The sequence below is a fragment of the Rhinolophus sinicus genome, linkage group LG07 (assembly GCF_036562045.2).
Source record: "Rhinolophus sinicus isolate RSC01 linkage group LG07, ASM3656204v1, whole genome shotgun sequence".
Lineage (NCBI taxonomy): Eukaryota > Metazoa > Chordata > Mammalia > Chiroptera > Rhinolophidae > Rhinolophus > Rhinolophus sinicus.
In genome coordinates, this window is record NC_133757.1 from 108,218,284 (window position 1) to 108,243,135 (window position 24,852).

A 24,852-nucleotide genomic window follows, 5' to 3' on the forward strand; every position below is an offset into this window, starting at 1 on the left:
TTTGCCCCACATCATGTCTCTGCACCACCAAAGAGCATCCATCAGGCAGTTTTAATCTACTTTTAAGCACAGACAGCCAAACAGGTGCATAGCGTGTGCCTTCCAAGAGAACAGTTGGTAAGATCAAGCCAGGAAACAGGCAGCCAAGACCATCCCGTAGTGTGGGACTGGCAGCATGGACGTCCTGTGGAATGAGTCACTTAGAGCAGCCATACAGAGCAGGGCCACGGCACGTCACATCTCAGCGCTCACTGTCAGCATTCTGTGCTTCCTGCTCATCTATCGGGGGGACTGGAGTTATCGTTCAAAACCTGTTGGGGTGGACTTGAGCCACTTTCTAATTCGCTGAAGGGACTAAAGGTGTTTGATGATGGAGATAAATGATGGCAGATGGCTGGGCAGTGACCATCAGGAAGGATCGATGCTGGTGAATGGAAAATCCTTGTCCCGGTGGTTATCAGAACACTGCTGATAATAGACAAAGGCTGGCCATGCTGCTTCAGCATGTGGAGAGAAATGTCCCTCTCTTCTCATTGCTCGTGGTGACAGTGAAATGAGGTTATTTGATTCTATATCTGTAATAGGGTGTCCAGTGCTGGCACTTCCGTGTGTGTGTGTGTGTGTGTGTGTGTGTGTGAGAGAGAGAGAGAGAGAGAGAGAGAGAGAGAGAGAGATTCAAAGCCACATTCTATCTCACTGAGTTAAATAATATAATTGTTAGCAGTGTTATACTTCCTTCTTTGACAAGACAATGACTGAGAAAGATTCTAAAAAAAGGAAGCGTTGTTTATTCCAGAGTAAGCTAAGTGAGCAAAGCCTTGTCTTCCAGGGCACCAGGGGAGGGGAGGATGCAAATTGTGTGAAGATCCACTCCTCCTGAAAAAGAAATTTTCATAGGTAAAGACTCCAAATGAAACGAGTAATTGAGATGTCAGATCTTACTGTTTGTGTAGTTGGTGAAACCAGAGGGAGAGTAATGAAGTTTTCAGTGTCTTTCTGCATTCCTGCAGTACATAGAGACCAGTATTTGCCTTGACAGATTTTTCATTTCAAGGGTATAACGTAGTATGGAATGCATTGTCCCGGGTGAATTATGCCAGTAAGTGCTTATTTTCATTTAAAACAGTTTTATGTTTATATAATTGGGTAAAAGCATCAAATATATTTAAAACTAAAAAAGGGAGGATATAGAAAAAATAGGTCAGAATGTCCTGTTATTTCAATACTGTGGATAAATAAGGAATTGATGACTTTGGGTGTGACGTGGAAAGGTCCGGGCGGTTCAAGGATCAGTGTGTTTTAGATGCTCATAGCTGAGCCGCAAAGCCAGCTGGAAGACGCAACCCCTCATAGACAGGAAGGCTGTCCTTACCTGTCGCTCCTTCTTTGTGCTCATGGCTTAAGGGCAGCGTCGGTCAGTGGTCATGACTTTGCCTCTCCAAGCTCCCCTCGTTTGTTGTGGGTTCCCATTGTGAGAAGCCGCAGAACAGCTGGATTACTGTTTTCCTAAACCTGTTGAAAGAGATCTGAATAACCAGGATGCTACATAAAAGAAGATACTTTCAGTGCCCAGTTGTTTTAGACTTTGTGGAATGAGCCATTCCCATCTTGGTTATACTTTCTAAGCAGTCTCCATGGGGCTGTGCAAAGGAAGGGCTGCTGCAGGGCTCTGCATCTGAGTGAGGGCAACGCTTCTGCGACGTGAGCCCCCTGACAGGCAGGCACGCAGACGGCAGCCTCCACCAGGCCAGGCCTGGTGCTGGTGCTAAGGAGGCAAGGGCAGAAGTGAACTGGGAGCTAAAAAGCTGCACGGTAGGTGCTCCAAGTGGACTGTGAGCACCCTACATGGAGTATGAGGGAGGATAGATGGCAGGTCCAGGGGGCCACAGCAGGAGAAGAGGGAAACGATTGCTGAGCCCCAGCGACAAGCAGGAGTTTGCCTAACAGATGAAGGGAAGCTCTTCCAAGTCAAAGGAGTTCAGATCCCAAGGGAGAGAAAGCATGGTGATTTTGAGAAAAGGAGAATTTCATTGTATCCAAGAGCATCAGGGAGGAACGGAGAGAAATGAGGATGGAGACAGTGAAGGAAGGTATCTGTGAACCGTGTTATGGAAGCTGCTGAGGGATTTTGAGCACATCTCTAGAGAATCTAGCACTGCTGTGTCCAGTGCAGAAACCACTAGCCTCATGTGGCTGTTTACATGGAAATTGATTGAAAACAAGTGCCATTTAAAATGGAGTTCCCATGTTCAGGGCTCAGTAGTCGCGTGTCGCTAGTTGCAGTGCAGAGTCATGTTGGACAAAGCTGAACTAGAGAACCTGTCAGAGGAGGGCAGGTTAGGATGCTGCTGAGGTGATCCAGGTAAGAAGAGAGGGGGCTAAGAGCAGGGGAGGTGGGGGGCCAGGGAGATACCTGAGTGGTAGAATGGATGGCTCTTGGCGATGATAGGAGATGGAGGTTGAGAGGGGAGGAAGCAGGTCTAAGGTGGCCCTGAGGATGTGGACATAGCGAGCTGGGCGAGGCGGGGATGCAGGGGGCGCTTTCTTGGAGGACACACTCCGTGTTCTGCATGTACTGCAGTTGTGGTGCCCTTGGGACAGCCCGTGGGCAGTGTCAGGTGAACACTGGCCCTGTGGAGACTCGGGTGACAGCGCACGGTGCTCTGTGACGCCTGGGGGTAGATGGAACTGAACCCAGAGAGAAAAACATCCAAGGCACCAAAAATGGGAAGGTGCCTGTAGAGCTGGGAAGGAGCAGCTGCCGAGGTAAGATAAGTAGGTAAAAAGGGCGACACAGGAGACAAGCCAGCAAACCCCCACTGTGCGAGTGAGGGGTCAGATGGGCAAAAGCTGCGAAAGGTCGGTTAGCAAACAGCCTGGAAACTTGCAGTAGCCATAGCAACAAGGAGGTTATTAAGAAGAGTAGCTGACTGATTTAACTTGGGATAATGTTCACTAGGTTGACAGTAATGATAGCAGAAGCCAGAAAGCAAACAGGACAAAACTGGGAGGGAAAAAAAATAATCAAGATGTCCAGTAAAGCTCCTTAGCAAAATTGCTTTAATAGAAAAGAAGTGAGTTTTTCTGTTATGTGACATGTATGTAAGTGAGCATTTTAAATATAGTTGAGAGAACACGCAAAGTTTGCGTGTTTATGTTTTAAGTATAGCTCAGAAATCACAGTAGCTTAGCAAATTATCTTTGTAAATAACACGAAAACAAACGGTATAGACTTAGACCCATGTACGAGTAATTTTGAATTAGTGAAAGCTTTGTGATGTACTATATACATGTATATAGTATGTACAGATACATAGATGGAGGTGAGTGGCATTTGAAGAGATGTAGATGCAGACAGGAGTTTGGCCTTGACGGCATCCATGCCACTTCACAGCTGATCGTTCATTTCGAGTCATGATTTTATCAGTGATATTCTTCCTCAGTCCTTTCTCACCCGTCACTTTCATATTACACTTTAATTATAATGACAGTTAACGTCCACTTGCAGCCCCAGAACTCTCTCGGTTGCTCATGGTTTTCCATGGCCACCTTCATGCAAAACCTGGGTTATTTCCTTACCTCTTTGGAAAAGATTGATTTAATATAATATGCCCTTTTTGCCCAAATTGCTGAGGGAAAAATAAGAATGCGCATTATACATGCGTAGTACTAATTCTGTAGCTATATAAATGTTTTCAGTTGTTTTATTTATGCTTATGAGTTAAAAGTGTAATATAAATAAATAAATAAATGCTAAAATTCCTTTATAATACAAAAAGCAAGTACCTAACTATAAACAAATCGAAATTTGAATTAAAAAATTACAAAATTAAAACGAAGTATTTTTTTCTCTGAAAGTTTGGGCCAAAAACGTGGGTGAGCATTATACACAAGAGCACATTATACATGGCAAAATATGGTAATATTTTCAGTGGCTAATATTTAGACTATTTAAGATAGTGCTTATGAACTGCTGGTCGATAGCCAGGCAATATTCTATTACTAAGATGCAGTTGTATTAGATTTGAGAGAAATAAGAAAAAGGAAAAAAAAAAGCTTCAATATAAGAGTTTGTCATTCCTGTTTTTTAATCATGGTAAAATACACAAACATAAAATTTACCACTTTAACCATTTTTACCTGTATAATTCATTAGTGTTAAGTGCTTTCACATTGTTAGGCAAACAATCTCTAGAACTCATCATCTGCACAGATACTCTCTATCTCTTAAATGACTCCCTGTGTCCCCTCCCCCCAGCTGTAGCAACCATCGTACTTTCTGTCTCTATGAATTTGACTATTTTAGGTACCTCATATATGTAAACTTATACAATATTTGGCTTATTTAGACGGGTTTATTTCACTTACATATTATCCTCCGGATTTCTTCCATGTTGTAGCATGAATCAGAATTTCCTTCCATTTTAAGATTCTAGTGTATGTTTATACCACATTTTGTTTATCCATTTATGTGTTGATAGACACGTCGGTTGTTTCCACCTCTTGACTATTCTGAATAATGCTGCTGTGAACACAGCTGTGCATATATATCATCAGGATTCTGCTTTCAATCCTTTGGGTATATTCTTAGAAACAGAATTGCTGGGTCACACGGCAAGTCTATGGTTAGTATTTTTGAGGAACTACCAAACTCTTTTCCAGTTTTGTTTACATCCCCACCGAAAGGGCACGAGGATACCAGCTTCTCTACATTCTAACACTTGTGATTTGCTGTATTTTTGATAGTGGCCATCCTCGTGGGTGTTAAGGTGGTGTCTCATTGTGGTTTGATTTGCATTTCCCGAATGATTAGTGATGCTGGACATCTTTTCAAGTGCTTATATGCCGTTTGTGTGTCTTCTTTGGAGAATTGGCTAGTCAAGCCCTTTGCCCATTTTTCAGTTGTTTTGTTGTTGAGTTGTAGGAGTTATTTACATGTTCTGGATATTAACCCCTTATCTAATATTTGATTTACAAATATTTTCTCCCATTTTGTGTTTTGTTTTACGTTTTGATGTCAAAACCTCTCTCTCATGAACTTGTAATAACAGTCAGTAGTTTCTTTTAATCCTTAACTGGCAAAATTAAAAGTTGTGTCTAATCCCAATTTATTTAAAGAGAGGGTAAAAAAATATTTTTTCTTGTGATAACCACTTCTTTGGCTTCGTTATTAGTGTTTCATAAGTCGTATGCCGACAGAATCTGCCATTTTTGGTAGCTCGTGTTGAAAATCTGTAAGAGAAAAGCTTGGTAAGACTGCTGGGGAAAAACTAGGACCTTGCTTTGTTTGGGGATGTATAGAGGAATTGTTCATTCCATTTCTACATGGCTCTTGGAGATTTATGAAGCCATAGGGTGAGCTTTTTGGGAAAAAAAGTGTCATGTGGAAAGAACCACCGAGGGTCTTGGAAGCCATGCTCATAGAAAATCACATCAAAATCTAACCTGACACACAGGAATCTCTTCCTAATCTGAAATATGTCTGGGGAAGATTTGGGAAAACTACCTCATTGTCTAACACCTGTGTCAGTAATTCCCCCCCTCTTATGCCGCCTAAATCCCTCTTCTTACAATATATAATAACCATGTAATACCTGGGATTTAGCTAGTGCCTTTCTTCCTAAGTCCTGCCATCAAATCCTTCTAATATCTCCATGAGGCAAGGATGTAAATATTACTATTTACACTTAATCACCTCATCTTAAGTCCTTTCTCTATAAAAAAGGAATAATAGTAATATTTACTCCCCCCCCCCCTTTTATAGAGAAAAGAATTAAGACAGGGAGTGATTAAGTGCATTTTCCCAGGTTTCTAAGTGAGGCCGGAGTGGAGTGGGGAAAGGAGCACCTGTGGAGCCAGCAGTGCAGAGCCAGCCTGCACCTGGTTGCTCCTGGTGGGTTAGGTGTCGCACTGGGGCCCCACACATAGAAGGGTCTCACTCTGGGCTTACTATTCTGCTGTCACCATCTTGAAATTGTAAGTCATCTTTGAAGAAGGGGCCCCACAAGTAATGCAGCCTGTCCTGGGCAAAATAGAATCGACTTCAAGGTCATGTTGATCAGAGGCGATGATGAGTGGGAAGGGCAGCTTGCAGCCTGTGGCGCAGCATGCAAATATGTCTGTCTATGAAGGAAGGTCACAGGGGCAGGGAAGGCAGAGAGCTTACGTGGAGCCGAGCGCGAGGACTGAAGAGGCCCAGAGACGCACTGATACACTGGAAAGGAGCCTTAAACCGAAGGCCATAGTTGACCTAAAAATCAATAGTAAAAAAAATGTCATACTGGAGAGAGACATTGTTAAGCAATAGAAAAGAGAGACATTATTATCAGCACTGTTGTAGACTAAGGCGGTTCATTTTAAATGAGATTGAAAAGGCCAGGAAGATAGATGCCAGTTGATCAACTTTGTTTATCAAGGTCGTGGTTTAAGGGACTAGAAAGTGTATATGGTTTCACACAGCCCATCAGTATTTACAGATTCTGTATTTATAAAGTTCTATACTAGTTAAAATTTATGTGTAACACCCAAATACTCATGGTACTTTTGCCATCATTCACAGAAGTGCAGAGCAGTAAAATATTTGCGTCGCCCATAGTGCATGTTTCCAAATAAGGTCACACAGCTGAGGTGCTCCCTCCTGGTTTCAGCTCTCACACAGTAAATACGTGTTCTTTTCATGGTCTATTTAGTGCCACATTTTTTTTTTTGCATTGTCATTGGTGATTTTGCCATTTAAAATTGTCCCCAAATGTAGTGTTGACACACTGTCTTGTGTTCTTAAGTGCAAGAAGGCTGTGATGTGCTTTATGGAGAAAAGAAGTGTGTTCGATAAGCTTCATTCTGGCATGACTTAAAATGCTGTTGGCCATGAGTTCAGTGTTAAGCAATCAGCAATATACATTAAACGAGGCGTCTTTAAACAGAAATGAACACGAAACAAGGTTATGTATTGATCATTTATACTAAAAATGTTGTGACCAGTAGCTCATGGGAACCTAATCCTGTCTTTCCCCTAGGAGGAAGGGTTCACTATTCGCAAATTCACTGAAATGACTATATAACAGAACTTAACTGCCACGAATAATGAGAATCAACAGTAACTATATGTGACCTACAGGGCGTAGGGTCAAAGGACAGTGACTCCTAGAAGTACAGCTAAAAATGGAAGACATGAGTAATGGCAAGTCAACATTTGGAGGACAGATTCTAGAGCCTTTAGATAATGGCTTCAGTTACCTTGTTCAACCCCTTTATGTACAAGGATTCTTTCTAAATCATTCCCTAAAGGCTCGGAGAATCTGTATAATATTTGGAAAGCTAGATCTAGCTACCACCGTATCTCTTGCTTCACAGAGTTTCTTTTTTTTCGCATTTAATATTTCTGAAACCAGGAGACATCTTACACTTGATTTACATATTTTAACAAAAACCAAAACCCATTCTCCCATAAGCTGTTACGAAATCCTTCGCATGCCTGCCAATCTAGGGGTCAGCAAACTTTTCCCCTAAAGGGCCAGGCAGTAAATACGGTAGGCTTTGAGGTCCCCAGGATCTTTGTCACGACTACTTGGCTCTGCCATTGCAGCACGAAGGCAGCCATAGATAATATGTAAATGAATGAGCTTGGCTGTGTCCCAGTAAAACCATTTCATATAATTTCCATATGTCACAAAATATTCTTTTGATTTTTTTCAACCATTTAAAAGTGAAAAAAACAAAACAAAAATGAAAAAACTTACAAAAACAGTTATTGGCCCAGATTTGGCCTGCAGGCTATATAGTTTGGTAACTCCTGATTTCATTCAATGGCCTCATAGAATCAAGGGAATACATTAGACCACTTTGGTCTCAGGTACGTGGTTCAGAAGAGGCAGTCTTTGGTCCCTTGTTGCTTAGTGTTGCTTTTCTGTGAGAGAGTGAAATACGGATTTAACTGCTTAATCTTGATTTAACCTGATATTAAAGTTGGTAACTTATTAATATAAACAGAAATTGGTTTAGATTTTTACATTACTCAGTGTAGTGTACAATGGCAGCAAGAATCTAGGAAATATTGAACACAAAATCAGGAAAAGTTCATACTTCTATATACAGTAGCAGGCCGATGCATTTTAAACACAACCCTTTCATTAGAATTCCTTTGTTCATCAATGTTCTAATTATCCCTTTATCTTGAAACTCTACTTTCCCCTTTTCCATTGTGCCATTTTTCTTTGTGTTTTTCACATGTAATGTACAATAATAGACCTTATTCACAAGAAGGCGGAACTGCAATCTAGAACGAGGCTCATAATACAAGGAAACTTAAACAGGGTGGAAATTAAATAAATTTAAATACAAAAAACGTTAGAAGGAAATTGAAGTCATCTTGCTTGGCACAGCATCCAAACAACGTATTCTGAAGATTTACTATTCATCACTGAGCAGAGATCAGTGATTGGCTTTTATTATAAAAACGGTGATGAAGAACCAATTAAAATGTAACCTCCAATAATAATCAGACGCTAATGGATAGAAGTCAAGGGTGAGTTTTCAGAAATGCCCTTGATTGTTCATGAAATGCTGAGCTGTACCTACTTCCCACCCGAGCAGCAGCCCGTTCCTGGGCAGCTGGTCTGACCCAGACTGTTCACTGCTCGAGCCTGCAGCAGCCTCGACTCCAGAACAGCCCCGTGAGGCCACACAGGACAACCCTGCCTCCCTGTCCACCAGGTGCTGGCGCTCTCTGGAAGCAGAGCCAGAGGGAACGTTTCTGGCCTGGAGCCCTGGCTTTGGCTACCCTCACTGGGGTTCCCCTTACCTACAATCTGCAGGCAGGGCTCACAGCAGCGCCAGCAGAGCCCTTTGGAGGCCTGTCTGCTGCCTCAGGGAGACACGTGAATCCAGACGCTCCCTGTCCCTGTCCATAGACTAGTCGTTGGGAGGAGAGAGCAGCCCTTTTGTAAAATCACGAATCAACAAAAGCTCCCCCCCCCCCCCAGATGGCGGCTTTGCTGCCAGTGCTGCCACAGAGCCTCCGAGCATCAGGCTAATCCCCCAAATGCCTTGCAAAGGCCTAGAATTTAGCTGACACACTAGTGTGCTCGCCGGTTAAGTGTTTAGCTATGAAATGCCTTTTGGTGAGCATTTAAAGACCAATCTTCTCAGATCGTTTTCTGATGGTACCTTTTTTACTGAGCTCTAATTGACATAATGTCTAAGTTTAAGATGTACAATGTGCTGCCACAACACTTGTATATCGCCACATGATTATCACCAAAGCATTAGCTAATACCTCTATCACGTCACGTAATTATCATTTCTTTTTCGTGGTGGGAACAATTAAGATCTCGTCTCTTAGCCAGTTTAAAGTTTATGATACAGTATCATTGTCTGTAATCACTGCAGTGTGCATTAGATCTCCAGGACTTATTTCTCTACTGGTTTACCCTCAAACATCTGCCCAGTTCCCCCCAGCCCCTAGTAACCGCCATTCTACTCTCTGTGTTTGAGTTTGCTTTTTCGGATTCCACATGGAAGTGATACCATTCAGTATTTATCTTTTTCTGTCCGACTTATGTCACTCAGCATAATGCCCTCACAGTCCATCCATGTAGTCACGGATGGCAGGAGCGCCTCCTCTCTCGCGGTTGAATATACCCCACTGTATACACATGTACCACTTCTTTGACCCTTAAGGTTGTTTCCAGATCTTGGCGACTGTGAATACTGCTGCAGTAAACATGGGAGTGCATGTGTCTCTTCCATATCCGGTTTTCATTTGCTTTGGATGTAGACCCCGGAGCGGAGTTGCTGGATCATATGGTAGTTCAATTTTTAATTTTTTGAGGAACCCCCATACTGTTTTCAACAGTGGCTGTACCAATTTGCATTCCCACCGACTGTGTGCAAGGGTTCCCTTTGCTCCACATCCTTGCCACTACTTGTTACTGTCTTTTTGGTAATAGCCAATCTGAAAGGTGTGAGGTGACATCTCCTTGTGGTTTTGATTTGCATTTCCATGATGATTAGTGATGTTGAGCAACTTTTCATGTACATGTTGGCCATCTGTATGTCTTCTTTGGAAAAATGTCTTCAGTTCCTCTGCCCATTTTTAATTCGATTATTTGTTTTGTTTGTTTTTTGTTATTGAAATATATGAGTTTATTATATATTTTGGATATTAATGCCTTATCCAGTACATTTTCTTCCAATCTGTGCATTGCCTTTTCATTTTGTTGTTGTTGTTTCTTTTGCTGCACAGAAGCTTTTTATTTTAATATAGTTCTAGTTGGATTTTACTTTTGTTGCTTGTGCTTTTGGTGTCACATCTAAAAAATCATAGGCAACACCAATATCAAGAAGCTTATTTTCTATATTTCTCGTAAGAGTTGCATGGTATCAGGTGTTATGTTTAGCCTTTAACCCATTTCAAGTTAATTTTTGTGAGTGGTGTAAGACAGGGGTGCAGCTTCATTCTTTTGCATTTAGTTATCCAGTTTTCCGAACAATTATTGAAGAGACCGAGTGTCCTTGGCTCCCTTGTCAAATATTAGTTGACCATAAATGTAGGTGTTTATTTCTGAGCTCTCTTTGTTTTATTGGTCTGTGTCTATGTTTATGCTAGTACTTTAGCTTTGCAATATGGTTTGAAATGAGGAAATGTCATGCCTCCAGCTTTGTTCTTCTTTCCCACAATTTCTTTGGCTATTCAGTCTTTTGTGGTTCCATACAAATTTTAGGATTTTTTTTCTATTTCCAAGAAAAAGACATTGGAGTTTTGATAGTGACTGTATAGAATCTATATATGGCTTTGGCTTTGGATACTACGGACATTTTAAAAAACATTCTTCAGTTTCTTTCATCAAAGTCTTCTAGTTTTCATTGTGGAGATCTTTTACTTCCTTGGTTAAATTTTGTCCTAAGAATTGGGACTTTGATGAAAGAGACTACAGAAGACACAAATGGGAAGATATCCCATGTCCATAGATCGGAAGACTTAATATTTTTTTTAAATGGCCATAGTATCCAAAGCCATATATAGATTCTACACAGTCACTATCAAAATTCTAATGCCTTTTTCTTGGAAATAGAAAAAAAATTCCTAAAATTTGTATGGAACCACAAAATTCTGTTTTATTTATGTTGCTATCGTGAATGGGATAATTTCCTTTATTTCTTTTCTAAATGTTTAGGTGTTAGTGTATAGTAATGCAACTGATTTCTGTATGCTGATTTTATATCCTGCAACTTACTAAATTTGTTGATTAGTTTCAGCAGTTTTGAGGATGAATCTTTAGGGTTTTCTATATATAAGTCATATCATGTGTAAATAATGATACTATTACTTCTTCCTTTCCAATGTGGATGCCTTTTATTTCTGTCTTTCCTAATTGCTTTAGCTCGGACTTCCAGTATTATGTTGAATAAGAGTGGTGAAAGGGAACACCCTTGTTTTGTTCTTGATCGTAGAGGAAAAGCTTTCCATTTTTCACTGTTGAGTACGTTAGCTGTGGGTTTGTCAGGCCTTTACTGTGTTGAGGTAGATTCCTTCTATATCCAATCTGTTTTTATCACGAAAGCATGTTGTAGTTTGTCTAATGCTTTTTTCTGTATCTATTGAGATGATTATGTGATTTTTCTCTTTCATTCTATTAATGTGGTGTATCACATTGATTTACATGTGTTGAACCGTCCTTGCCATAGCAAAGATAAATCCCACTTGGTCATGGTGTATAATCCTTTTAATGAGTTGTTGAATTTGGTTTAACATTTTGTTGACCATTTTTGTATCTCTATTAATCAGGGATATTGGTCCCTTGTGTTTTGTTTTCTCTTGTAGTGCCTTATCTGGTACTACAGGATAATGCTGGCCTCATATAATATGAGTTTGGATGTGTTCCCTATTCTTCTTGTTTTTTTTTGGAAGAGTTTGAGAAGGACTAACATTCATTCTTTAAATATTTGGTAGAATTCACCAGGGAAGCCATCTGTTCCTGGGTTTTCTGTGTTGGGAGGTTTTTGATCACCAATTCAATCTCCTTACTCATTATTGGTCTGTTCAGATTTTCTATTTCTTCCTGATTCAGTCTTAGCAGGTTGTATATTTCTAGTAATTTATCCATTTCTTCTAGGTTGTCCAATGTGTTAGCATCTCACCGTTCACAGTAGTGTCTGTGATCTGTCGTATTTCTGTTTTATCAGTTGTAATGTCTCCTCTTTCTGATTTTATTTGTGCCTTTTCTTTTTTTCTTGGTCAAAGATTTGTCAATTTTACCTCTTTGAAAAATCACATCTTAGTTTCATTTTTTTCTATTATTTTTCTGGTCTCTTATTTTCTGCTCACTTTGATCTTTGTTGTTTTTTCCTTGTGCTAACTTAGGGCTGAGTTTGTTCTTTTTCTAGTTCTCTGAGTTGTAAAGTTAGGTTGTTTATTTGAGATCTTCCAACTTCTTAATATATGCATTTATCACTATAAACTTTCTTCTCTGAACTTCTTCTGTAGCATCCCATAGGTTTTGGAATATTTTGTTTCCATTTTCATGGTTTTTTGTTTTTGTTTGTTTTTTTCCCTTTTGATTTCTTCTTGGACCAACTGGTTGTTCAGAAGTGTTTTATTTTCCACATATTTGTAGATTTTTTTCAGTCCTCCTCTTGTTGATTTTTACTTTGATATCATTGTAGTCGGAAAAGATTCTTGGTATAATTTCAATCTTTTTAAATTTGCTGAGACTTGTCTTGTGTCCTATTATATGGTCTATCCTGGAGAATGTTCCGATGCACTTGAGAAGAGTATGTATTCTACTTTTGTTGGATGAAATGTGTCTGTACATGTCTGCTAGGTCTGTTTTTCCTAGTGTATGGTTCAAGTCCAGTGTTTCCTTGTTGCTTTTTCTGTCTGGAATAACGTGGGTTTGAAGTCCTTATTACGATTGTATCTTCTTGATGAATCGGCCCCTTTATATTTTGACCTTCTTTATCTCTCGTGCTCATTTTTGGATTGAAGTCTATCTATTATGTCTGACATAAGTATCTACCTCCACTTTCCTTTGGTTTTCATTTTCATGGAACATCTTCTTCCATTCCTTCACTTTGAGCTTATGTATGTCCTTCAAGTGTGAGTCTCTTGTAGGCACCATAAAGTTGGATCTAACTTTTTTATCCATCCCGCTACTCTGTGCCTTTCAATTGGCAAATTCAATCCATTAACATTTAGAGTTATTATTGATACGTAAGGACTTATTAATGCTATCTTACTTTTTCTCGCTGGTTTGTATTTCCATTGTCTGTTTCAGCCTATCTTTGTAAATCGTTGATTTTCGATGGTGATATGCTCTGTTTCCCCTTTCTTTATCTTTTGTGCATCTACTCTAGGTTTTTGCTCTGTGGTCACCATGAAGCTTATATACCATGTCTCCCCGAAAATAAGACCTAACTGGAAAATAAGCCCTAGCATGATTTTTCAGGATGACACCCCCTAAACATAAGCCCTTATGCGTCTATTGGAGCAAAAATTAATATAAGACCCGGTCTTATTTTCGGGGAAACACGGTAAGACACCCCATAGATAAAACAGTCCATTTTAAGCTGACAGCAACTTAAATTGTCTATAAAAGCTTCACTCTTGTACTCTACCTCTTATATCTTTGATGTCATTATTTACCTCTCTTTATGTTGTATATCAATAAATTACAGAAGCTGTGATTATTCTCAATACTCTTTTCCTTTGAACTTGACTATAGTTAAATGGTTAACAGCATCCTCTCACAGAATTCGAGTTTTCTAAATCTATTTACCATTGTGTTGCATATTTTCATGTCTCTGATTAGCATCTGTTTATTTCAGCTTGAAGAGCTCCTTTCATCATTTCTTGCAAGGCAGGCCTAGTGGTCGTGAACTGTCTCCACTTTTGTTTGTCTAGGAAAGTCTTTATTTCTCCTTCATAGCTGAAGGATGACTTTGCCAGATAGAGTATTCTTAGCTGGCAATTTCTTTCAATACTTGGAATATCTAATCCCATTCTCTCCTGGCCTGTAGGGTTTCTGCTGAGAAATCCACTGATAATTTAATGGGGGTTTCTTTGTAGGTTATAATCTTTTTTCCCATGGCTGCTTTTAGAATTCTTTCATCTTTAATTTTTGACAAGTTCTTTGTGCATTGAGATAATAGGATGATCTATTAGTTTTGTGAACTTGCAGATTCAATTCTCTCCCCAAGTTTGGGAAGTTCTCAGCTATTATTTCTTTAAATTAACTTCCTACCCCTTCTCTTCTTCTGGAATCCCAGTTATTCTAATACTTGTTCTTTTGATGACATCCCATAGATCACATAGGCTTTCTTTACTCATTTTCGTTCTTTTTTTTTTTTTCGTTCTCCTCTAACTGGGTTATTTCACGATTCCTATCCTCTAACTCACTTAGTCTGTGTTCCACTTGCTCTGCTCTATCACAGATGCTCTGTTTTACATTTCTCATTTCACTCATTGAGTTCTTCAGCTCCATAATTTCTGGTTCTTGTTTTATGATTTCTATATTATCAGTAAATATGTCATTTTGACCTATAGTTTTTCATGATTTGTATTTGAGTTTTCTGTTAGCTCATTCAGTTTCTTCAAAACGGAGATTTGGGATTCTTTATGAGCAAGATCACAAAATTACATGGCTTTGAACTCGGTTATTAGAAATTATCGTTTGATGATGACATGTTACCATGATTGTTAACATTCATTGGATTTCTGTATCACTGCTCTCATTTCAAGTTGCAGACACCTCCTTAAATCTTTGCTAGTGTCTTCAGATTAGTATTCTCTTCATTGGTGCTGATGTTATCTAGTTTTTCTGCCTTTGTATGGGTACTCAGTACTCTTGCCTTGCTCCCCCTTGTGGCTTTTTAGGTCTTTGGTTCTTGCCACTCACCAGGCTTGCTGCTGGAAGACTCTTGTTTTCCAGAAGGTGGTGCTATGGTTTAAGTTAGTGCTTTCTCCCTTGACCCTGTGCTGTTTCTGGGGTCACTCCCTACTGGGTCTTGCTCTTGCCTCCATACTTGGAAGTGCACACAAAGAGCCCGCCACGGAGTGAGGTAGGTGTGGATTTGGCAGGTGGGGCTTTGGGGGGGTGCCTGCAGACCCAGTAGGGAGATCCCCAGGTGTTGTGTTCCCAGAGGCTCATGGGTAGACTTCCTGTTGAACACAGTCAGCAGGGATCCTAGTTATTCCTTTAATACCTTTTTATATACTTATCTGCCTCTTTTCCAATCTCCTTCCTCCTCCCAGTCAGGAGGTCCTGCTGAAGAGAACAGGGCTTCTCCAGCTGAACCCCTAGGGTAGCCAGGCACTCACTGTGCCTGACACCCCAATAGTTCAGCCCCGTCCATTGTTGCCTTGGGCAGGGGTGCTGCTGGGCAAGTTGTCTCCGCTGCATCCAAACTTTTTTTTCCTTCTCCCATGGCGTGCTGCAATTTCCCCCAGGGAAGGCTGGATTTCTGCAGTTTCCCTCTTGTCTATGGGTATCTGCCCAGGTCAGCAATCTCTAGGTTTTTTCCCCCAACTGTGGTAAAAGGGTGTGGTAGGTGCACTGCTCTGCCGGTTCCACAGCTCATAATAAGGTGTTTACCTGGTCCTGGACGAAGGGTGGGCAGGACTCCTCCCGTGGTGTAGAGGACACACAAAGGCACTCGTTCATGGATGGATGGCCAAGTCTTCGTTGAAGTGGGGCGGGGTCACAAAGGAGGCACCATCTTACACTGCCATCACGCCTGATGGTATCTTTCTGATTCTTTTTCTCTCAGTCACATGTGGGAGGCCTTCAGGCCTCTCTCAAGTGCAGCCTCTAAGAGCTTCCCAGGAACACTCAGCAGAGCACTGGTTCCACTGTGCTGTTAAAGGTTATATCTACTTCTGGGTGTAGAAACAAAAGCTGCTAAATCTGGGGTCTGTTGCACTGAGTTACTATCATGTTTAGCCCACGTACGTCTTCCGCACTGGATGAAGGTTTTGAATGAAGTCCATACTCCTTATATAATCCCTGCACGACACTGTCCAGTGGCCACAAGGCAACTGCAGGAACACCTGGACTATATAATCAGTCGCTGGCCATTTCATTACTGTCACAGAATTCAGAGTTAAACTCTGTATCTTTGCCCCTAACCCCATCAGTAGAGCTGCTAAAATTCTGATCTTTGACAATAAAGCTTCAAACCTCCCCGCCGTGCTCATTTCAGACAAAAGCTCAATCCTAATTAGGTGAGAGTTCTAGAGTCAGCAGATAACTTCTGAGAAATGAACATGCTGTTGAAAGCACAGGGGACCCCACTCCAGGAAAGCTGTCCTTCAGGTGCTCCGTCCCCACTCAGTGGTTGTACAGCCCTAGAAGAGCAGCAGCAGACCCCCCCTGCTTGGCAGGCACCCTGAGAGGCCACTGCTTGTGACGTGAGCTGGGCAGGGGGAGAGGCTCCGGGTGATGACTCAGGGAGAGTGGGGAAAAGGCACTAAAGAGCCTGATGGCTTCATTCATCAGAGCCAGCAAATGTCGGCAGCCACTCTGACCTCCCCAGGCTCCTCTGACAGCTGTGGCCCATTGGGCTGGATAAATCATGCTGAGCGTCTAGCTCAATAAACCTCTGTGATCCCAACAGATGCATTTTTGTACAGAATGAAGAGTCCTCGCACAAGACTCTTTCTGATTCCTACTAATGTAGGACCCTTACTGATTATAATTAGGGTTCTTGCTTCTCCATCTAGCCCAGTGTTACCAGGAAAGGCCAGTGGGAATCAATATTGAGAAGGCAGCCCAGGCCTGGCTCTTTGTCTCATTGCAATGAAGGCATTCATGCTGCCAGGCCATCAGCGGAGAGCTTTTATCTCTGTCGCCATGACCACCCTCCCACTCCCATGCTGCTGACCACAGAGATCAGGAATGGGGTTCATGGCATACATACGAAGTCACCTTAAAACCCAACATAAACAAGTGGAAGGAGATCGGACGACAGGGAACGATAAAAGGGGTTATCTTTGTGTACTGATAGATGAGGTTTGCTTCACACATTGAGTTTTGTATTATTAGTGCCACTAAAATGACGATGCCCATTTATATTACCCAGTGTGTGTTTGGGTTCATTGACTAAAACTAGCAAGCCAGCACCCTAAAAACAATTACTGCTGCATTAAGTTATTCCTGGGCATGGAAGAGGTTGGAAAAAGCCAGAGGAGCAAGGGCCTCAGCTCCTTACCTGCTCAGAGATTACAGGAAGGGGCCTCTCCTGGGAGCTGCGTGGCTGCATGGGTGGTTCCCGTCCTCAAGGAGCTCACAGGCCGTGTGAGGAGCTGCCAGTGGGAAAGGTTATAGCGGTGAGAGATGTGAACCACAGCATAAAGCAGACATGGTGTCACCTGGCTCTGCCACTAATTGGCAAGGAATTTACAAACAAAATATGGCATCTGTGCGTTCAGCAGAGAGAAAGGATCTTAGGCTGGGGCTCCCAGTAGCCCTGGGGCCGGGGAGGTGACCGCAGGGAGGAAGGGCAACAGTAGAAAAAGCGTATACTCACATCATTTGAAGAGAATGAGTGACATTTTTAAAAAATGATTCCATGCCGTGGGGCCGAGGAAACTTCTGGATGATCCCTAGAGGGCTGTCCACACAGAGTCATCCTGAAGTGATTTAAAAGGTGGCCTTTGAGAAGGTCTGGCTCTCCCCCCACCACACACACCAGGCCTGTGGCAGGCGCTGATGAACGCAGCTCCTCATGGTAGTTTCCAACTTTGCAGGGGGAACAGTGGTTTGGGCTCTAGTAGATACTATTTAGTGACGCACAGCCACCACCCAGCAGCGCCACCTTCCAGGGTGTGACCACAGCCTGGCCTATCTCTGCCAACTCTCTGTACTGGGGGCAGTAGCCAGTCCTGCCCTAGAGGGGGTTGGGGACAGCATCTAGTGAGGGCTTGTGTACCGTACCTGTGTGTACTCTTGTTTCCTGGCTCCTCTGGGCTCGGGCAGGGGCCCTGCCTGCTGGGTTTCTCCACGTGCACCCCTGCATTGCACCAGGCTGACACCTAGGAGACACCCATGCATATGTGTTAAGACACTTCATCATGACACCTCCATTTGGCGCAGCAGCCAGTGTCTGCTGGCTGGCAAGGTCCCTCCTCACCCCGTTTTTCTCGCCCAGCTCTAGGCCTAGACCACCTGCAGCTTCGCCTCTCCTGTGTCTTGTATTTTCCACAGCGCCGGCGTCCCTGTACTGTAGCAGCATCCCACCTCAAACAGGTCCTAAGGGCCGGGGCTTGTGGATCTGGCCCAGGGGCTGCGTGAGGTCAGGCCTGCAGAGGACTCTGGGAGGGCTCTAAGGGGCAGCGCGCACTTGGCGGCAGAACCTCCCGCCTGGGCCAATGTGGCCATTTCTCACCCCATGACGGGGGCACCTGGCTGTGGTACTCACAGATGATCCCTGACGTCACCCCCTGCGGTTCCTGGCTCCGGGTCTGCTGGCTGGCGTCCTGCAAAGGTTTTCAGCCTTGTTCCAGGGCAGGCTGGGCCCAGCAGGATTCCGAGCAGCTGCTGAGGTTCCCTAAGCTTCCAGCCCATGAAAATCCTGGCCACCCCAAGACAGAGCCCTTTCCTGAGAGTGGCTGGTGGTGACAGCGCCCTCTCCCTCTCAGTGTCCGTAGGGTTAGATACCTGGCCTGGAGCTGCCAGGGCAGTGCCCCCGCCCCAGCAAGGCCCCATCCGTTCACAGTTGGCCAAGGCATTACTGTAAACAGAAGCTCTGGGTAGCAGCTCATGACTGGCAACAAGCTGCTTTCTCAGTCTCTGGAACATGGAACAGAGGTGGGCGGGAAATGCCAGGCCCAGGTTAATATGCATGGTTAGTGAGTAGTGTCTGGGACACTTGTCCCCAGCCAACCTGCAAGGAAAAACAGCCGAGCCCATGGCCCCGGGCTCTCTCCCTTCTGCTTTTCTCAGCATCTCCTAGGCGATGCCCGGTGCTGAGAACACATGGCTGTGGGTGTTACAGACAAGGGAGGAAAAGGCCTGGGCTTTGTCCCCATTCACAGGTTCACAGAGATGCTGCCTCATGGGCAAGAATTGATTTCCTCTTCTGTGCATCTCCTATCGCATTTATGGCTTGGCATTGCTGCCTCCCATTTACAGATAGACTCCCGAAGGGGCCCTGCCCAGTAACTTGTTTCAGATGTCAGTGGGCTGGCTCATGTGACCCCACGCTTGCTCTCGCCCTAGGCCACATGGCTATGGCGCTCAGGACTCTGCTGTCCCCCACTGAAGGGCATGGCTGACAGCTGGCACTGCTGACATACTCGTGGCACCACGTTACAACTGAGGGACCCAGCGTGGCTTTTAGCTTTCACAGCCACTGCCCCTCCCCCCAAAGTAAAAAATGGGATGACAAGTTTCTTAATTTTCTTTTTCTTTCCTGGAAAGGCAGAAAACAAGAGTTCTCCTGTCCCTCACTTTATACAAGGGGGGAGCAAGTCACACAACGATAACGCAGAGCAGGTTCCTGTAAACTGTTCCATAGAGAAAACCGGTGTGTTATGGTGGAAGGAGCTTGGGACCAGAGGGAGAACTGCAGTAAAGAGGCTTCACCCTGCAGCACACCTTCATGCCAGGTCAGGCCTTCAGGCCTCTCCGGCACCCCTTATCACCCTCCGTTTTATAAGTGGGGAAACTGGAGCCCAGCATTCACAAAGCTAACGCTGTGTGTGAGCCTGCCCAGCAGACAGTGCACATGCTATGTCCCAGTTTATTTGGCCCCCACATCCTGTGGGTGCAGCACACTCGGTAACCCCCACAGTCCCTGGAACTTATCTAGAGAAACAGCACGGCAGACATGCGTGGGCCCAAACTGAAGCATCAGATATTTTTCCCAGTGAGATTTTTCTCGATGGCTGGTTTGTAATGAAGGCCTTTACCACACAGTTATTTACTATCCAACTCCATTTAAGTTTGCTAATTAAGTTTTTAAAAAATCCTGAGGGAAAGTTACAGATGTGTTTTCCACCAGAATCACTTTTATGACATGTAACATTAATATTGCATGCTTTACTACAGTGGGAAATGACCAAAAGTCATTTCTCCCATAATGGAATATGGAATTAACTAAAGAAAAAGCAAAGTATATTTTGTGATTCGAAATTATATTCCTTGTAAATAGAATAGCAACTCTTAATGCTATACTGTCTTTGTGGGTTGTTATTATTATTTAACTTACAGAATTGGGAGTGGGTCAGATCCAGGAAGATGAGAAAGGTCCTTGGGTCACAGAGTAGGGAAAATGGCTGGGCAGGCAAGACGACACAAACATGTTCCTTGATGCTCTCTCTCGCTCTCTCAAAATCCGCCTGCAGTAGGAAGAGGATGAGAATGGACGCATGCATGCATAAAGAAGATGTAGTTAGTATATATACACACAATGGAGTATTAGTCAGCCAAGAAAGAAATCCTGCCATTTGCTACAACATGGATGGAACTTGAGGGCATTGTGCTAAGTGAAATAAGTCAGATGGGGAAAGACAAATACTGCAGGTGGAATCTAAAAAAGCCATACTCACAGGAACAGAGAGTAGAATGGTGGTGACCAGGGTTGGGGAGAATGGGAAGATGTTGGTCAAATAGTAGAAATTTCAAGTTCTAAGAATGAGTTCTGGGGATCGAATGTACAGCATGGTGATTACAGCTGATAATACTGTCTTATATACTTGAAATTTGCCAAGTAAGTATTCTCACCACAAAAAAGAAATGGTATAATTATGTGACCTGACGGAGGTGTTAGCTAATCATGTTACAACGTATAAATGTATCAAATCAACCCGTTGTACACCTTAAAGGTCTGTTATATGCCAAGTATATCTCAGTGAAGCTGGGGAAAAATCCAAAGAAAGTGACAGAAGTCTGAGCCCTGCCCCCAGCTCAGGGAAGGAAGCCCGAAGGTGAGAAGGAGGCTAAGGGCCAGGGGACTGCCGCTCGAAGTCCTGGTTGCCCCACTGTCACAGCTCCATGGGCAGGGCCAAGTCACGCCTAAAGGGTCACAGCCCCTGCCACTAGGGCGCTCTGTCCTGCGCCAGCGCCTGCCCTCCACCCCTAGCCCACCTTACAGCCTCAGGAAGGCCCATCACGGACATCCAGAGCTACCTGAACATACCTGCTGCACCCAATTCACACGTTTAGAAATAAGAATTTGATGAAAGCAATTCAGTGACCCAGCAGCCACTGAATTCTGTCACTGTCCCTGTTGTGACTGATTGATAGATCTAATCCCAAAGTTACACAGCTCTTTGCATGAGAGGCTTATCACATGCCAGGTGCTGTGAGCACCTTTCTCTCCCTCCCCCCACCCCCAAAGACTGAGGAATTAGGCTGCTTCACTGACCGCAATTTCCTGGTTGGAGTTCCAAAGGTTGCTCTTTGATTTTCCACATGAGATTAACACAGAGGGGTCCAGGGCTGGGGATGGCAATCAGGCCTCCGTGTCATGTCCCCTCTCTGTCTGTGTTGCAGCTGGTGCGTGACTTGTTGGAATTTTGCTTCTATACCTTCCGAGAGTCGCAGGCCCTGAAAGTGGAGTTCCCTGCCATGCTGGTGGAGATCATCAGTGACCAGCTGCCAAAGGTGGAATCCGGGAACGCCAAGCCCCTTTACTTTCACAGGAAGTGACAGAAGATGTCTTAGCAGAAGAACTTTGCCTTAAGTTTCCTTGTGTAATTCCACACCCACGAAGGACCCAAGAAATCATATTTTTAACATGTGATAGTTGATTCACACTCGTTCAACAGTTTCTCAAGTTTAAAGTCACATCAAGGGTTTGGAGCTGGGAAAGCAGTTAGACATGGATTTGGCGAGACCCAAACAGTCCAAAGGATTCTTCCCTCTCCAGCCCCCAGCGCTTAGAAACACGTTCCTGTTCCTCTGGATGAAAAGCCATATCTAGTCAATAACTCTGATTTTGATATTTTAACAGATGGAAGTTTTAACTATGCCATGTAGTTTCTGGTATTGTTTGCTTGTTTTAAAAGGGTTCAAGGACTAATGGACTTTTTAAAGCTTACCCTTGGTTTGCACATAAAACGTATAGTCTATATCGGGCATTAATATTCTTTTGTTATTTAAAAAACAAAAACAGAAAAAAAAAATCTATACAGATTCCTGTTGTGTACTAAGAGCACGTGGCGGGGAAATAGCACCCCCTCTGGCTCTTACTTGCCCGCCTTTCTCTGCATCACTGGTATCCACCCCCTTTAGCGTCCATTTATTATTTAATTAGAATGGATAAGATGTTAAAACAAATGCCTTGGTTTTAATTTCTAGTATCTATTGTGTTGGCTTTACAAATAATTTTTTGCAGTCTTTTGCTGTGCTGTACATTACTGTATGTATAAATTGTGAAGGACCTGAAATAAGGTATAAGGAACTTTTGTAAATGGACAAAACAAAACAAAACAAACAAAAAAACTTCAATGGTTAATAGGATGAATGGGAAAGTATTTTTGAAAGAATTCTATTTTGCTGGAGACTATTTAAGTACTATCTTTGTCTAAACAAACAGTAAAAAAATTTTTTTTTTTTGTAAAGTGAAATGTTCTGCATGCCTAATGAACCGTTTACAGTGTATTTAAGAAAGGGAAAGCTGTGCCTTTTTTAGCTTCATATCTAATTTACCATTTTACAGTCTCTGTTGTAAATAACCACACTTAAACCTCTTTGGTTGTCTTTAAGCCTTTCCACTTTACCTGTCCTTTTCGTTTCGTCCTTGGTCTCCCGCGTGGGGTGTTCGTGGGACTTGAGCACGGTTTCCCGCTTCTGCTTCCTCCAGCTTCCATCGCTGTACTGTCTGCAGCTCCCTGAAGGTGTCACTTCACAACACACACGGGAGAAGGTCCTGGAAGTGTGCGGCTTCAGGAAAGCTGCCTCTTTTCCTTTTCCCTCAAGAAGCAGAATCAGCACTGGGAGAGTGGGACTGTGGAGAAACGCAGTGCCTCAGTGAGCAGATTCTCATCCCAGTTTAGAAAATCGAATTTTCTCCTTTGGGGAAAAAATAAGTCCACGCACTCTGTACATCTGTAAAAGGTGACATGTTCATGTCTGGTCTTGGCAAGGGTTTTGCACTCCTGGAACCGGTCACGGGAACACGTAGGTCTTTATGGGATGTACCGGGAAGAAGCACATTGGCTCGGTTCCATCAGAATGGCGTGGAGACCGCACGATCATTAGAGGGTTTTTAGATTTTTAAAAGGTAGGTTTTAACAAATTTTATACACAAACAGTTTTGGAGGGAAAAAAAAACAAAAAAAAACTACAGATCATATAAGCAAGACAGTGGCACTAAAATTTGTAATTCATTAATCTGTTTGGCACTGATGCAATTTATGGCTTTTCTCTTGCCCAAAATCACAGACATTTATCTCTGGGGAAACTTAACAATGTGATTGCACTAAATAAACTACTTTGAATAGAGGCCAAATTAATCTTTTAAAAGTGATGATAATCATCAGGTACTCAGTGAAGTCACATTATTTTCCAAAACCTAAAAGCCGTAGCTGGAGAAGCCCAAAGGCCAGGAGAAGGTGGCACTGGGTTCCACACTTTTTTCCAGGGTTCACCATGCAGGCAACATTACCTTGTCTTTCCAAAGACACCTGCCTTATGCAAGGGGAAACCTGTGAAAGCTGCACTCAGAGGGAGGAGTTTTCCTTACCTAATTTGCAATTTCAAGAATTTAATTTATAGGCAACTCTTTAAATACAGCCAACGCAACTTACATGCACAGCAATAGGAAAGCCACATTTGGAAGGTGACAAATACACAGCATGCAGACTGGGCGTTTCTAGAAAAGAAATGGCTTACAAGAGCAGCTTTTAGCTCAGACTCAGACTGACTTTTTTATGAAATCAGAATTTCAACGTAACCAGGTTTGGGATGGAGACGGTCTGCATCAGCTTTTTGTATTAACAAAGTTACTGGCTCTGTGTGTCTCCAGGTAACTTTGCTTGATTAAACAGCAAAGCCATATTCTAAATTCACTGTTGAATGCCTGTCCCAGTCCAAATTGTCTGTCTGCTCTTATTTTTGTACCATATTGCTCTTTAAAAAAATCTTGGTTTGGTACAATTCATAATTCACCAGAACTTCTTCATATAATTAAAAAATACTAAATTAGTTTAAAATGAAGCAATTTATATCTTTATGCAAAAACATATGTCTGTCTTTGCAAAGGACTGTAAGCAGATTACAATAAATCCTTTACTTTAATCACCTGTTGTTTTGGAAACAGTTCATTTGAAATGTCTATGGGGACTCCTGGATTTTGTGCCCCTCTAAATCTTGATTATATGTGCTTCTGCCTACATCCAAGATGGAGTAACAGGTTTTTACCCCCATGTTACAAAGAGCCTTGTGTTAGTTGCATGGTAACTATACTCTCTGGGGACTGATTAGTTGCCTTCTTTCTTACCGCTAATATTTGGTCCGCTAAAATACCCTGTAAAATTTAAGACAGTAACTGCTATCGTGTAGCTGCTAAACCCTATTGATGCATTGCCTCATTTATCTTCCCAACTGCATGAAAGCCTGTCCATTTTACAGACTTTGAGACTTACCCGAGTAGACAGGATACCCCTCTGACTCCAGGTTTCTTCTCCATGCAGTCTTTCCTCTCTCACCCATAGTCCTCGTGGGCTCTCATGTGATTCAGCTTCCAGCGGCCATGATGCTTCGCATACTCCTGACAGGCTCCTCTTCTTGATTCCACTCATTTAATATGGACCGCAAAAGTAAGCAGTTATCAGCTCATTTTAAAATTAGAAAACATTTTTCCCCCACAAGATAAATTCAAGTGCTGTCATGCATCGCTGAACAACAGGGG

At 42.8% G+C, this 24,852-nt stretch overlaps 1 protein-coding gene and 1 long non-coding RNA gene across 8 annotated transcripts in view; one reads left to right on the plus strand and one right to left on the minus strand.

Annotated features, from left to right (window-relative positions):
• Nucleotides 1-24,242, plus strand: part of NR3C2 (nuclear receptor subfamily 3 group C member 2) — a 308,032-nt gene extending 283,790 nt beyond the window's left edge. For all 4 annotated transcript variants that reach the window (XM_074338455.1, XM_074338457.1, XM_074338454.1 and 1 more), the window contains exon 9: nucleotides 21,492-24,242. In XM_074338455.1, coding sequence (XP_074194556.1) covers nucleotides 21,492-21,647 — 156 coding nt within the window. In that variant the 3' untranslated portion in view covers nucleotides 21,648-24,242. The remainder of the gene's footprint in view (nucleotides 1-21,491) is intronic.
• LOC109446904 (uncharacterized) lies at nucleotides 137-21,501 on the minus strand. 4 transcript variants are annotated; one of them, XR_002137289.2, is made up of 12 exons: nucleotides 21,364-21,501; nucleotides 20,206-20,335; nucleotides 18,415-18,472; nucleotides 17,931-18,028; nucleotides 17,524-17,626; nucleotides 17,206-17,299; nucleotides 15,591-15,874; nucleotides 7,740-7,906; nucleotides 6,167-6,250; nucleotides 4,369-5,232; nucleotides 1,373-1,512; nucleotides 137-876 (listed from the first exon to the last, which is right to left on the minus strand). It is a non-coding gene; the product is annotated as an uncharacterized LOC109446904 (long non-coding RNA). The 4 variants fall into 4 exon arrangements; XR_012498192.1 differs by lacking the exon at nucleotides 15,591-15,874; XR_012498193.1 differs by lacking the exons at nucleotides 15,591-15,874; nucleotides 18,415-18,472.
• Nucleotides 24,243-24,852: the final 610 nt, after the last annotated feature.